The sequence below is a fragment of the Brienomyrus brachyistius genome, chromosome 1, assembly GCF_023856365.1.
Source record: "Brienomyrus brachyistius isolate T26 chromosome 1, BBRACH_0.4, whole genome shotgun sequence".
In the NCBI taxonomy this organism is placed as follows: Eukaryota; Metazoa; Chordata; class Actinopteri; order Osteoglossiformes; family Mormyridae; genus Brienomyrus; species Brienomyrus brachyistius.
Window position 1 is genome coordinate 46,267,447 of NC_064533.1, and position 15,142 is coordinate 46,282,588.

Genomic DNA, 15,142 nt, shown 5'->3' on the forward strand with positions numbered 1-15,142 from the left:
TTTTAGCTCCAGGTTTGTGTTCGGTCCTACTGGACAGTCTGGCTTACATTTTGTCGGGTTCTTTTGTTTAGTTAGGGCAACTCGGCAAATGGAGAGCCGCTTATTTGTATCAACGAAGTGAGTCAAGCTACCATCCACATGTCCTTGAGCCCAGGAGTTCTTTAACGATTCCATGTAATTGGATCGTCGCAGCCCCTGTGTTTGATCAGAAGGCGTTGACTGTCTTCTTGTGGGTGTTTTCACATGATCGTGTGTGTGACGTGTGTACGGTATGTATATGTGTTTCAACAATGATTCAGTGGCCTGGGACCGATATTAGCGCGATGACTGAATCCAAATTTCCCGTCCACCCCCCCGTCCCCCTGGTTTCATTGTCTCTGTTTGTGCCCCATCCTCATTGGGGATTCTCAGTTGGGAAAATGGGCGACTTTGAAATGGCTGTTTGTGGCAGCTGTGTGTGCGATTCGCGGTAATGGACTTCCTCTCTCGCCTCACCATTTACCTTCTCTCCCTTCTTCCGAGCGTGAAATTGTCGTTGGGACGCAGTTGATCTTGGCAGAGCTTCCTGTAGATAAACGTGGTGGGGGGGGGCAGCGTTGAGGAGTGGGGAATGCGATGTGCCCACGGCTGACGCGTTTTAACGTGTTTTAGCAGCTCGCTAGGAAAATCTAGCTGTGACTTGCATACTAGCAACAGAAAACATAGATACTGATTACAAATATAAAAATATTCTATCATCTATTTTGTCACTCCTGAGACCATAACATTAACATAACATTTTATTGCATGGTTTGACTGTTATGTATGTTCTTGTGTAAAAGTCAACAATCATGAATTTTGGGTCCAGCCCTGTTCACTGTTCATTATACCTGCAAATATCTGCACATTTAATATGTCGAGGGTTGTGTAAATAGAATATCCTGATTTTGTCATCTTTAAATTATCTATAGCGACTGATGTGTGTTACTGTTCATCACCGAAATGGGGTTCAGATGCAGCACATCTGTCACACTCATGGTGAGATGTCATTGGAGGGAGCCTCGACGTTCACCCGGCAAATTGCATGTTTCTGATTGGTTGTCTCGTCATTTCGTATTAGCTGGAGCGTCTGTAGTGCTTGACAGTGGTCAGTCGACAGATGGAGAAAACGTTGATGGCACATCTGTGTGTCTTGAATCTGGGTTGAGCTGCAGTCTTTCATGAGCCTCATCATTTCATTTGTTCAGCAGATGCTTTTATCCAAAATCAACATGTGTTTTTATTTATTTTTCTTTGGAGAAATCAGAGTCAGGTAGTGCCTGGAGCAACTGGGGGTTTAGGGCTTGGCTTGTTCTTCCAGCCATGGGACTTGAACCTGTGACCTAACTACAACCACAGTGTTTTAACACATAAGCTACACCCCCCCCCCCCACATATAATCTCACCCTCGCCTTTTGGGGGGGGGGGGGATCCCACATGCAGTTGCAGGGATTCGCAGCAGAATGATAATGTCTAAATCACATCAAATCCCTGCATTAATCACTTTATCGCGCACATCGCTTGGCACTTGGTCAACACGAGCGAGGAAAAAAAACTGCGCAAAGTCCGACATCAGCAGCGATGAAGCGATGAAACGAAACCCAGTCAGAGGTGACAATAGTGCCGCAAGAAGTGCACAGGACATGGCACCGTACTAATAAATAATGTGCAAACTGAAACGATAAATTTAATAAATACTGTACGCCGAATGTCCACCTGAGTACAGGTGGCAGATTTGTGTGGCAGGACGGCTCTTATAGGCCACTGCATCACCTGCCTGCTTGGTGACCCGGTTACTGTTACCGTGGTAATTACGCCGCATTCTGTCTTCCTTGCAGACAAGCATAAAGGAAGGGCTACTGCTAAAACAGACCAGCTCCTTCCAGCGGTGGAAGAAGCGATACTTTAAGCTACGGGGGAGGACGCTGTACTATGCCAAGGATGCCAAGGTAAGCCAGTCTGGGTGTGGGGGTGGGTGGAGCTGAGGGCGGGGCCAGGTAGAGGCAGCTGGGGAATTTTGGTTGCTCGGGGGCACTGCCGCCGCCGTCGATGATGTCAATGAGCCTGGCTGGCCCGTAGAACTTGTTCCGCCCGATACAGAGCCCCAAGATGGAATTTTAGCGTCACGGTTTCTGTGAAGACCAGCCTCTGCTCCCATGGAGAGTCCAGTAAAGGGAGGGGGGACGGCTTCTTCGGACACTGCCATCTAGTGATGAGCCCTGAGTACTGCGCCGGCCCTAACGCCCCCCCATGTGCTTGCACTGTCGCAGGGGGGTGGTGTGCTGGCCCGTTGGCAGGAGAGAGCGCACCGGGCGTCCCGGAGCAGGGTTTTCTGGAGGGCACTCTCCATGTGCTGGACCGGGCCCCGCCGTGCCCCCCCCTCTCTGGGCGCCGGTGGATCAGAGGAAGGTTTGGTAACAGGCCGGGTCAGCAGCAGCGGCCGTACCGGCAGTGGCGGACTCCCGCCGTCAAGCTTCTGGGGGGGCATCTGCTTATCCTCACCACGTCGCTTCAAGTCCACGGCTGGCATCGCCCTCTCTCCCCCTGCCCCCACCCCCTGGGGGACGCCAGTTCTCTGCATTGCTTCTCATTCGCCATGATGGAGAATGGCTCCCCCTCCCTGCTGTCAAACAGACCCCGGCGATGCCGATCACGAGTGTCCTGTCCCGCGTCCGTCCGTACGTCCGTCCGTACGTTTGTGCCTCAGTACTGCCAGCATATGTCTCCCTCCTGAATAAAGGGGGCCTGTTGTGGGAGGGGAGGGGCGGGAAGGAACACTCCCTTTTGCCATTACATCTCCAAGGGGAGGGGCTTCATTCCACGGCCTCGTCCTCCCTGCGTAGCGCTCTTCAGGTGTGGATAGAGCGGCGGGCTCTGCGTGTCATGTGATCGCTGCATGTCATATGAATTCCCCAACATTCCACCACTTTTCCTTCCCTTCAAACCTTCCCCTTCTTTGCGCTTTTGCCCACTGGGTTGCAATTCTCTTGTCTCATTTTAAGACGTGGTACCTCAACTCACTGGTCCCCGCAAGACGAAATGCCCATTTGTGTGAGACTCCGGGGTCCTTCTCCATCAATGATGTCTTCAGCGTTTCTCAAAAAAAGAGAGAGATCTTTTGCTGAAGAATCTGCTGAAGATTCTTCAGGGTGCAGCGTAGGTGGTACAAAAAAAAAATCCTTCTTCCACATTTACGCTGCGGATTTTTACTGTACAGTTGACTCAGATTTCCAGGACACTTTTAGCACTGTGTAGGATGAAAGAGTCTTGCTTTCCTGCTATTATGGGGTTTTAGAACTGGCCCCAAGTCCTGCATTCAAGATTAGCAATTTTTTTCTGTAAAAAGCTGTGAGTTTTCTGATGAAAGTTGCCCCTGCTTCAGGCTGAGGCCCAGTTTCCACATCTTATTAGTAATATTGAGAGGGAGCCATGGATCTGCCTGGACCACAGAGTCTGTGTGTGACGTCATGCCTAGGGGGACAAATCAGTCTTTTCTGGCAGGGGATCTCCTCCACAGGCTCTAGAAAAGGTGACTACCCCGCCCCCTGCCCCTTTGACCGATTCAAGTAATAACCCAATATAGTCACCCCCCCCCACACACACACCACTGCCGCTACCTCCTTTTAAATGCACCAGATGTGATTTGATTACCCAAAATGCACTGCTCCCCATATGGATATAGATGTGAGAAATGCTGCAGGAAAAGATCCAAGGTTCAGCATATTCATAAATCAGTTCGTTCAATTGAGAAATGGCTTAAAACCCTGAATTCTGAGAAGGTTCAATAGCACAACTTCATTGTAATAAGGATCTTTAAAATGTCAATGATAGTGTCAGAGCTTAAATGCAAAAATGCATTTTTATGTTGGTTTTTCAAATTAGGGTTGCAGTTTGAGGTCTTTCAGGCAAACGGCCATTTAGATCCAGCTGTGACAGTGGTACATTTCAGCTCAGAGCCCAGTGTCCTGCTCTCGCAGCCACGCAGAGCACCAGGGCCTTGGGGAGGCGGGATGGGGTGGGAATCATCAGCATGGCATCCATGGTGAGCCGCCGCTTGGGGAAGGTGCGCCATGCAGAACGCATGCGCTCGCATTTGGGGCATTTGTCCAGTCTGAGGGGAAGAGCCTATTGCATGTCTGTGTATATCTTAAGATAATGAAAATTTGTTATGCCTTTGTGATACTGCACAGGGATGCATGTAACTGGTACGCAAGTACGCATTCACTATGCATGGCAATTGCGTACCTGTTTTTATGTGCATTTGCGCTGTTGCGACAAGGAATTACCCGCATTTTAACCTTTATACCGCAAATGAAATATGCAGTAAAGAGGTTACAATTCATAGTGATTTCTTGCCATAACAGCAGAAATGTACATGAAATGAACATTGTTATGACAAGAAATTGCCATGCGAATCACTTCAGGCAGCAAATGCATACTTGTGTGCCAGTTATGCGCATCCCTGATAATGTAAGACGCAGAGAATCTCCGGAGAAGGTTTTCCTTGGCAGATTCCTTCCTCGGCATGTGTTTGACGCAGGTTGGCAGCGGCCACGCTGTGCTTGCATCTGCGATCGCCGCTCTTTACCACGAACCTCTGTCCTCTCTCTCCCCCCCCACCCCCACCCCCCCCATCCCGTTCCACAGTCCCTCATTTTCGACGAAGTGGATCTGTCTGACGCCAGCGTGGCGGAATCGAGCACCAAGAATGTCAACAACAGCTTCACGGTAAGTGGCCCGTCCTGTTAATTGTGCCATATTAATGAGGCGTGCGTGAGTCACCGCTAACAGCCTGCACGGGACTGCAGACCCCCCGCCCCATGTCGGGAATGGAAACACACTCCAAAGTGATGTATATTAGACTCACAGAGTTAAAGGGGCAGCCTTTAATAGCGGGGTCTGATTATAATGAAATTGAATGAGAGCACGTTATTTTAACTAATCAGTGTAGGTTTATCTGGGGGGGGGGGGGGTTAAAGAAAATTTTCCAGCCTTAGCGACCACCCCCCCCCCCCCCCCCCCCGGTTTTATCCCTTAGCAAGAAAAAAAAAAACATAATGATATGAACTCAAAGTGAGCAGATTTCTAAAGAATACGAGGTGACCTTGACGCGCGTGTCATGTGGCAGCCTGCAGACGTGCCAAAACGCCCTTGACTGGCTCCGCTTCGCTTTGTGACTCACATCGGCAGTCCCGCCTGAGGGTTTCCCTTCTTCATAATCCCCCCCCCAACTCCATTACCCGGATATGACTGGCACAGAGGCGTCGGGGGGAAGACGGTCGCACCGTCCTCAACTGAGGGCCATCGGAGACACTTAGGAAAGCCTAACAGTTACAGTAATTACAGAGCACTCTCCCGCGCTGAATGTACACTTCAGATTCCCCATCTGCGCAGATGTATAAATAGCACGCCGTGCCAATGACTCTGTCATTAGACTGCAGTGTTAAACCTCTTTGCTGGGCACTCCGTGGTGCTACAGAGTCTGAACAGGCTGCCGGGCACCAATGTGTGAGCAGGAGAGCGTAAAGCACGGCTGTGGTGGTGTAAGCGTGTTAACGATGAGCCTGAGACACGCAGTGTTATGGAACAGGATACCATGGTGTCGCATCATAAGGCATAGTACTGTGTGGTGTGGTGCAGTATGGTGTGGTGTGGTGTAGTATGGTGTGGTGTGGTGCAGTATGGTGTGGTGTGGTGCAGTATGGTGTGGTGTGGTGCAGTATGGGGTGGTGTGGTGCAGTATGGTGTGGTGTGGTGTAGTATGGTGTGGTGTGGTGTAGTATGGTGTGGTGTGGTGTGGTGCAGTATGGTGTGGTGTGGTGCAGTATGGTGTGGTGTGGTGTAGTATACAGTAGCTTTGTACAGTGGTATAATGTCATATAACCTGTTGTCACTGCATGTTATTTTCATACATGTTGGCATGAGACCATTAATAGCAAGCCAGAGACACGCAGCTGGATAGTATAGTATAGTATAGTATAGTATAGTATAGTATAGTAATAGCTACCTGTTGTCAGTGCATATTATTTTCATACATATCAGTGTAAGCCTGTTAAAGGCAAGCCAGAGACTTGCAGCAGTATGGTATGGTATGGTATAGCATAGTATAATATAGTATAGTGTAGCGCTGCTTGATATCACATTACGATATGGTGGATAATCACTCGGCCTTCAGATTTTTCCGGACACTGGCTTTTCTGTACTATACATTTACTTACACCCAGAATTTGGCAAACAGATTAGTAGTGCGTTAATTAACGCGTTCGGACAGATGTTTAAGTCCACGATTTATAGCCCTGTAGAGTATGGAGCATGTGCAATAAAATTGTGACTATATGGCAATATGATATTGTGCAACCCTAGTATAATATAGTAATGTATCATGTAGTTTATAAGCTGTTGAATTTCTGTGTCTGTGAGATAGCAGCACGGACTGTCTGTCCCTCATGGGTTTTAGTGATGTTGTTGCTTTGCCCGACTCCATTGTCTCACTCTCATGAGCTGTGGCACAGTTGTCGTGAGCTGAGATGTCGTGACAGTTGCCATGGCACCGCCCCGATGGCGGGGGGGGGGGCGTGTGCCAGTCCCCGGGACTGAGACCTACATGGGGGATAAGCAGCACGCGTAGGCATGTCCCGCTGAATATCACAGCGCGATCCCCAGGCCCTGCTGTAAAAAGCTACGGATGTGGGGGGCTGGGGGGGGGGGGTGATGGGCTATATATAGCAGCTTTCCTTTTGGACCTTGGGGGAGCACGTTCTGGAATGTAACTTCTGGAATTGCACAGGGCCGTGTGTGTGTGTGTGTGTGTGTGTGTGTGTGTGTGTGTGTGGATCTCTCCCCCCCCCCCCCCCCCCCCCCCCGCAAACCTTCAGCAGAGGCTTTTGGTTTTCTGCTTCTTTCTGGAATCTTCCATCGTTACCATAAGCTGCAGCTTCTCTGACCATCAGAAAACGTGCTTCTGGTAAAATAATGGTGTCTGTGTGTGGGAGCATCGCTAGAGATTCATCAAAAAGGGAGCTAAGCTAGTTTTATAATTTTAAAATGTTTTTAGATTTTAAAATGAACCAGAACAAACTATTTCAGCTAATTAGTGTATGCATATTTGGGGGGAGTAAAAGGACATTTTAGGGAGGGAAAAGCCCCCCTAAAACAGCCCCTGAGATGCTCCTGTCTGTCGGTATATACACTGCGATGTACCGGCATCCTCTTCTGGATGTCTGGTTACCAGCGATATAACTGATAAAAAATGTCTTTTGAAGAATTTGAGTCCTGTTAGTTATGGAATCTGTGTGCCATGTTGCTTTTCCTCGATCTGTCACAGTTTCTAACTCATTTGGTACCAATCAGATAATAACCACAGGATAACAAAGGCTTGCCCCCGGCGGCGGTCGGGTCACGCCCCTGTGCCCACGCGGCAGCCACCTGTCAGCTCTTATTTTTGCGTCGCTGTTTTTCGATTCCTTATGGCCCAGCTACAGCGGCTGATGGCTGGGACAGAGCCCTCCGGAAAAACAAAAGGGAATCCTCAGCGCTGATGTCATCCTGGACAAAGAGTCGCTGCCGACAGCAGCAGCTCCCAGAGGTGACCTGGGGGGAGGACTGGGGTGAATGGGGGTGCAGTGGGGGCTGTGGAGGTGAGAAGTCTGCAAGCTTGTCCTTGCCTTGATTGTTTTTATTTCTGAACCTACTGGTCTTATTGAGGCAGAGGAGCGAATCAAATAGGGGGTGTCTCCCTAAATGTAGAAGCCCCCCCGTGACTGCACTGCACCAGTCTGGCGATAATTGTCTCTTTAAAACATGCGGCGAGGGTGGTTTGTTTAACCGAACCCCCCCCGCTCGGTATAAATTCCTTGACAACTGCGTGAGTGTGATCGTGCCAGTGGATGATCGGGAGCGACGGCGGGCTGTGTGATCCTAGGGAGACGGGGGGGGGGGGGGGGGGGGGGGCGCCTATTATTTGCCCGGGAACAGGCTGGCGGATGTGGGATCGGGTGACGGTGAGTGAGCGTCCATTGCTGCTGGGGGGAGGGGTTTTTGGAGAATCCGTGTTCTTGCCGTACACAGTCTGGGGTGGGGTGGGTGTCGGGGGGTACAGACATTCTGGGGAAGGAGTCGTTTCAGATTACAGAGGGGGCTTTAATACATGGGATAATTGTTTGCATAATAGTAGCTGCTTCCTGATTGGTTAGACTACTAATCGAGGGCTTCTGATGAATTTCCAACGGGGGCTGTTAGAAGTTAGCAACAAGCAGCATGTGAAATGCAGCCCCTCCTCTATCGCATGGATGCTTTTTCTGCTTCCTTCCCTCCCATCCTGCACCCAGATATGCTGCCGGCGTGTCCATTCCAACGCGACGCTCGGACGTCCTATTACATGCGCATCTGTGTCTGTTTGAGGACTTGTGGCACCATTGCGGAGGGGGTGTCCAGAGGAGGGCGCTGTGCTGTGCTTGGATCGGACGTGCTGCTTTGGTTGGGGGCTGAGTCACTCTTTCCAGTGGCTGTTTTAATGTGCCGGTCGTTCCATCACCGCGATTAGATGTAGAGTAAGTGAGTAAAATGGGGCTTTCGTGAGTAAGGGGGCAGCTGGCAGGACACGCTCCATGCTGCAGTCAACGCAGCTGCTGGAAACCCCAGGGGGGGGCTGAATTCCCAGACAGGCCTGTCACTGGGCTACTCCTCTAGCGGGGCGGGGGGGGGGGGGGGTGTACCGGCTGCACCAGCTTGCTCTAAAGGCTCCTCCGCCCAAGGCTCCTCCGCCCAAGGCTCCTCCGCCCAAGCCTCCAGAATTCAGCCCCCGCCTACTGAACGTGGCCGTCTTTGTTTTATTTTATTTCATTTGATTTATGTATGAAATGTATTATCTTGATGGTCCTTCATTGTTTTACATGGCACCCCAGAGTGAAGTTCTTGTATGTGAAAGTGCTTGGTGATAAATGAACCTGATTCTGTTATCACCGGCCAGAATGATATCGGGATTCCATTCCTGCGTACATACATACATACATACATACATACATACATACATACATACATGCATACATACATACATACATACATACATACATACATACATGCATGCATACATACATACATACATACATACATACATACATACATACATACATACATGCATACATACATAAAATATAAAAAATGTCCAGTCTGGGGCCTGTGCTGGAATACTGGACCTTTCACATCCAAGTGACATTTGACTAGCATCCAAATGAGAAACAATCCTGCATATGTGTTTGAGTGTCTGTGTTTGTTATATATTTTGTTTATATATTTAAACACCCACCTGGAAACGCAGGAAGCCCATATAAGGGCGTTAATCTTCTTTTGAGCGAAATGTGAAGCAGAGACTTAATTGCTCCTTGTTGCTCATAGAGACACGTCGGAGAACCGTCCCCTGGGGCTCGGTCCCTTTTATCAGACCTGTCCCGAAAGATGGGAGCTCCGTTACGCAACCAGCAGTCACGACGCCAGGCCGCTGGGCTCCTCGCTGCGAGCCGAAGGAGGGGGAGGGAGGGAATGTGCTGAGGGGAGGAGAAAAGGGCACATGTATGTTACGATGAAACTGTGTGCCCACCCAGGTGCTCCTTTTGTCATTTGGTAACATTTGTTTTTGAATTGAACATCATCACAGTAGTGAAACTGTGTTGACCATTTTATAATCTCACTCAGGGTATTAACCGTAATGCTTTACTCTCTTTTTATTTGGCTGAAAAATCTTCTCCAGTGAAAGTCTTAGATTTTACAGTTTTTGCCTCTTCGTCCATCTGGTACACGCTGATGTAGACAACTGCCTATCAGACTGTCTTTAAAAGCTTATCACTTTAACTTTATATATTAGCATTCATTGCTGCTCCCTGTATACAACTTGTCCCTCAATCAATGTTGTTATAATGAAGCTTGTAATGGCAAAAAAAAAGTTATAGGCAGTATGCAGTCTTTCCAAAGAAACCTTTTAGTGTGAGAGGCCGGAAAGCTTGAGTTATGCCGGGCGATGTTGGGCGCTGTTCGATGCTAATGTGATTACCGGAGACATTGCAGCCAGCTGTAGATAAAAATTGATTCGCGATTTCCGAGTGCTTTTGCTTTAACGGTTGCAAGGCAGATGCTTTAATAAGAGACGACGCTAATCCGAAGTTCTGTTGCTGGAGAGTGAGCCTTTTATCCGAAGCGTTATTTCGAGTTATTTCGAGCATTACGCGGGGGACCCTTTCCAGGTAATCGCACACGTGACTAGAAGCAGGCCTGATTACATACATTTTTCCGGTCTTTCTTGGGCTGTGTGAAGCTTTTGTGTGATAATTGGGAACGACGGTCATTTTCAGCAGTGAGCCTGGTATTTCCACAGACGATGGTGGAGAAGTTGTAGTCAGCCACTCTTATAAGTTGCCTGCATGGTTTGCAGGTGTTTAAATAGAGGCTTTGAAGCAAGATTTGTTCGATACTCATGGTGGCAGAAAAAACTTTGTAATGTGATGCACAGACCACACCCCCCCCACCAAAAAAAAAATATCTTTGCACGACACCTATGGAGATATCTCAACAGCCTAATTTTCTTCACTAATCAAGGGTGACATCACTGTGCTGAGCCTTGGATTCGAACCCGGTGTCCGTCCCCAGCATTGTTGATATAGACCGTGGTGAAAGCGCGATAACTTACCCAAGCTTGCCGACACCCTTGCCGTCATTGGATATCTGGGGCGACATGTGGTCCTGTTAAATCGGCTGCAGAACTCTGTGCTGATTAGTCCCGGTCACCCAGATGCGTGGTGGTCATGTGACGGCATCTCACCGCTCGCGGTTGTCTTCCAAGGGCGGAGGGATTGTGTGCGTAACTAATAATTGTGAAGGGCAGTGAAATGTCAACGCGGCGATATAAATGCGCCTTTGTCGCGTTCCCCAGATGCCATCAGAGCATGGATCAGCTCATCTGGACCGACCTTAAGCCACATGTTGGTAGCTCAGTAGAAATAAGCAAATGAGCAGCTTAATTTCCTTTTTTTTTTTTTTTTTTTGTGAACGGTGCAGTTTATTATGGAACGTACCAAAAGGGGTCCTGGAGTGGGGGGTGGCGTTGGTGAACAGGGGTATCTCCCAGTCTCCCAAACTGGGTGCGGTCTCGTAGATGGCGCATTCCCAGTGCCAGGACGGGATGTAGAGCGCGATCAATAAATAATGAGGGTATTAAGAGTGCACAGGCACTAGAGAGGGCTGCGTCCTCAGAGGTGGGGTGAGGGTGGCGGCGGCTGTCTTAAGAAACACCTCCTGCAGTTTTCAGGCTGGATCTCACTCAAGCTGAGCTTACGACGGAGGAGGAGTCTAGTGGGGGGGGGCATCGACGTAGGCAGGGGTGTCCTGGCTCGTGTCTTAAACGGGGGACACTCTTTCCCAGCCGCTCAGTGGTTGGCGGGAAGGGCAGGCGGAGCTTGTCTCTCACGGATCTCCCTGCTTCAGGTGATCACTCCATTCCGACGGCTCATCCTCTGCGCAGAGAACAGGAAAGAGATGGAGGACTGGATCAGCTCCCTAAAATCCGTCCAGTCCAGGGAACATTATGAGGTAAGAGTCGCCTGCCTCGCCAGTTGCTGCATGCTGCCCGTTCAGATTGGGGGGGTCGATTCGGGTAGATGCCACTAATAATACAGAACGCTGATAATAGAGTCAGTGAGCCCCTCGCGTTCCCTGCCTGTCGCCAGATCCTCCCTCTCCGACGGCAGTTTCACGGTCGCATTGGGAATACGCCTCACCCCCCCCCCCCGAGCATGTTATGTAAGAATCTGTCTCGTTGCATGGGGACCTTAAAAAGAGCGTGCATGACAGACCTGCATTCTTTCTGCTGTGCCGTTTTTCCCCCCCCTGTGCAGAGTCTCTGGTAACAGGCTACTGCAGGAGGGGGATTGCTTGTTATGACTGTGGGGGTATGGGGGAGGGGGGGGGGGTCTGTGTTCAGTTGCAGAGCTCCTTAATTGCTGGCTTCTACTGGGGGTGGGGGGACGGGGGTTGAATCGAGTTTTGTTGTGTCTGATCTGGTGTCAGTAAATTGGATTGAATCAAAAGTCAGCATGAGGGAAGTGTACATTTATCTGACAGCTAGCTGGATAATGATGGTAGTTAAAGACCTTTAGCCGCTGAATATAGCGGTTACTTATGCTCTGTTTTGACTTAAATACAAGATGTTCTAAGATTCTCTCTCCCCGAGCGGAGAAACCACACCCTAGGATCCCGGCCGAGGTTGGCACGGCCTCCCTGACGTACAGGGGGAATCGGGCCCTTGGAGCCCCGGCGTTTGTGTGCCGTCAGTGAAATTGCTTCCCCGTAGAGTCTGGCCGTGCCACAGAGTGGGCGGAGTCTCAGGCCCGGGTGGATGCTTCCCGAGGCCGTGTCCTGGGGATCGTACGGTGTGGTCTGCGCCCGGGGGGGGGTATCTGACGCATCCCTTGCACGTCGGACGGGGAGGGATGCGGCAGATGCTTCTGGATGGATGTTTCAGCATCTGTTTGACTTGCTGTTTGTAGGGCTTGGAGTTTTATCCTGGCGCCGCCAATTTGTCTAACTTCTCCTTTGCTAGACGGCACAGTTTAATGTGGAACATTTCTCAGGGATGCACAACTGGTATGCCTGCTCCCACGCCCGCCCCACCTTCTGCAACGTCTGCCGGGACAGCCTGTCGGGGGTCACCTCGCATGGCCTCTCCTGTGAAGGTAGGTGGGCGCCCTTTCCGTCGTCCGTCCGGATCCTCCCGTGTCCATCTGTAGCCCCCACTGTCATTTAACAAGACATCGTAACCATTTTCCTATTATTTCCTGGGGTGCACCTCGGATCCCCTTCCCCCTCTGCTACAGGCAGGGGTGATTCTAGAATTTTTTTAAGGTGAGGGGCATAAGAAGGGCCATAATTCATACAGAGGGGCCGACCATATCATCAGCCAATCATATGTTTTGAATCGCTGAGTGGCAGGGGAGCGGGCACTCCGGGGGCCAATCAGCTGGGACCTGTGTCCCTGTGGCACCACCCCACTCAGAAAGAGTCATATTTTAATAGAATAGGTGTCCATGACTTACAGCTGCCAGGGGTTGCAGTGAATTTTAGGCTTGTCATTTTTTTATTTAATTTGAGATATTAATGCCTGACACCCCTCTGTGGGCAGCTACTATAATATATAAACCAAATGTTTAAGAATCTTTATACATCGTCAGTCAGATTCTCCTCTCAGTGTGATAGAATGTGATAAAAACCTGTCATTTTAACATTGTGGGGACTATTTTTTCGGTCCCCACAAGGGGAAATTCGATTTTAGAAAGATTTGTAACTTCAATCAGAAAACTGAAAATGCCATGGTTAAGGTGATGGCTGGGAAGACAAGGTCGTCATTGTTGGGATTACAGTTCTCCCCAAAGAAATGAATGGACATGGACGGTCCCCACAAAGATATGAATACAGGTGTGTGTGTGGGGGGGGGATTTGCATAGATCACACTTGAGGACCAAATTGTCCCCAAAGTGCGCTAAGACCTGAAATGTCCCTGCTTTTGGAGACATCTTTTGAGGTCCCATTTGGATAACCTCAGTTTTATAAAAATCTGTGAATGCAATCATAAAAGTCAAAGTGCCAAAAGTCTTGTATTTTGGTTGGTTACTTATGGTTATGGTTAGGGCTGGGTGGGGGTTAAGGGAGTCGTGATTGGGATTAGGGTTTTTCCCATAGCAATGAATGGACGGTCCCCATTTAGATAGGAAGACCAACTTTGCCTTTCTGCAGTACAGGGATCAGCTATTCCTGTCCCAAACATAATACCCACAGTGTTATGTGTGTGCACACATTATGCATACTGATGGCTAAAAATCATGTGGCAATATGGCGCTAATTAGCAAAATGCATTGCAGATGGTGCCCGTCAAGGCGTGAGAGCTATGATTAGCAGGAAGTAAATATAGCAGCGGTCACGCCGCTTTTGCTAAACCACTGGAGAGCTCCGAGGCGAGCAGCGCTCCATCCGTTTGTGGGCTGTCAGCCATCTCAGGTCTGTCCATCACATGACTGTGTGAATCTCCTCACGCTGAACTGAAGCCAATAACAGCGTGGTTTGAGTCAACCTCGGTGTAATTTTGCAAGCCGACGTTTCGCAAACGATCTTTGGAAAAAAAACGCAGGCTGTCTTTTTTACGAAATGGGAATGCTGACGAGATGCTGGGCATCTCGGTAGCAAAACAAAGAATCCGAATGAAAATCTTTATTCATTAAGGAGGAAAAGTACGAATAATTTGTTTTGGTGTAGGTGGTGGCAAGATGCAAATGTGCAATTAAACATACAATGATAAGACAAAAGTACAAAAACCAGTGAACAGAATAAAGACAGAATCGAGGTAGTAAATGATGAACAAGTAGATAATTAAATTGTGACGATCAAATGTATTGTGCAGATAGCTGTGTAAATTAGGCAGACCCTGTACATTAATTACTCTGAAGCTTTTGTCTGAAGCAGCTTACGCTTGAATAGAAGTTTCCAGTTTATGTGGACTCCCTAGGATTTGAACCAACAAGCTTTGCGTCGTTATCGGAAGGCTCTACTTGTGAAGCTGTGGAAACTGCACCCGGGGGTGATGAGATACGAAGTGGTTTGCTTCTCATGGAGAATAAGGCTGATCAGGTGGAGGCTGCTCCTTGTACTCGGGGGAAGGGAATCGAGATATCACCAGGAGGGAGCGATTCCTACCTGCTCATCTTCTCTTCGAGGTCTTGTGGGCGCAGATCGATAAAAATTGATGTTGAATTTGCGGTGGAGCGGAGGAGGCGGATTGGATGTTTCTCAATGTCCAATTTGGCTTGAGTTTCCTGAACTGGTTCAGCCCATTAGCCGGATGTCATAATTGTCATTTCGTGTAACATAATAAAATTCTGCTAATGGTGTGGGGTTTAGGGCGTGTGCCTTTTCCGGACATGGGTGTGATGTGGAATTAGTGAAAATGTCTGGCGGCCTATGACTGCAGTTGGCTTCAAAGAGGTGGCGAGTTTGGGAATGCCACCTTTTAACAGAGCCAGTCTGTTCCTTATGCATGGCACTGTATGCGGTGCGGCTCAGTTCAGGGTGTTCCTGTGTGCTCGGCGGG

The 15,142-nt window shown here is 49.2% G+C and overlaps 1 protein-coding gene across 9 annotated transcripts in view; it reads left to right on the forward strand.

Annotated features, from left to right (window-relative positions):
- Positions 1-15,142, forward strand: part of dgkh (diacylglycerol kinase, eta) — a 59,870-nt gene that overhangs the window by 16,760 nt on the left and 27,968 nt on the right. For 6 of the 9 annotated variants that reach the window (XM_049005923.1, XM_049005918.1, XM_049005924.1 and 3 more), the window contains 5 exons: positions 1,857-1,967; positions 2,289-2,444; positions 4,666-4,746; positions 11,491-11,595; positions 12,605-12,737. In XM_049005923.1, coding sequence (XP_048861880.1) covers positions 1,857-1,967; positions 2,289-2,444; positions 4,666-4,746; positions 11,491-11,595; positions 12,605-12,737 — 586 coding nt within the window. Of the gene's footprint in view, positions 1-1,856; positions 1,968-2,288; positions 2,445-4,665; positions 4,747-11,490; positions 11,596-12,604; positions 12,738-15,142 lie in introns of those variants that run through there. The other 3 variants (XM_049005919.1, XM_049005920.1, XM_049005925.1) reach the window with 2 other exon arrangements.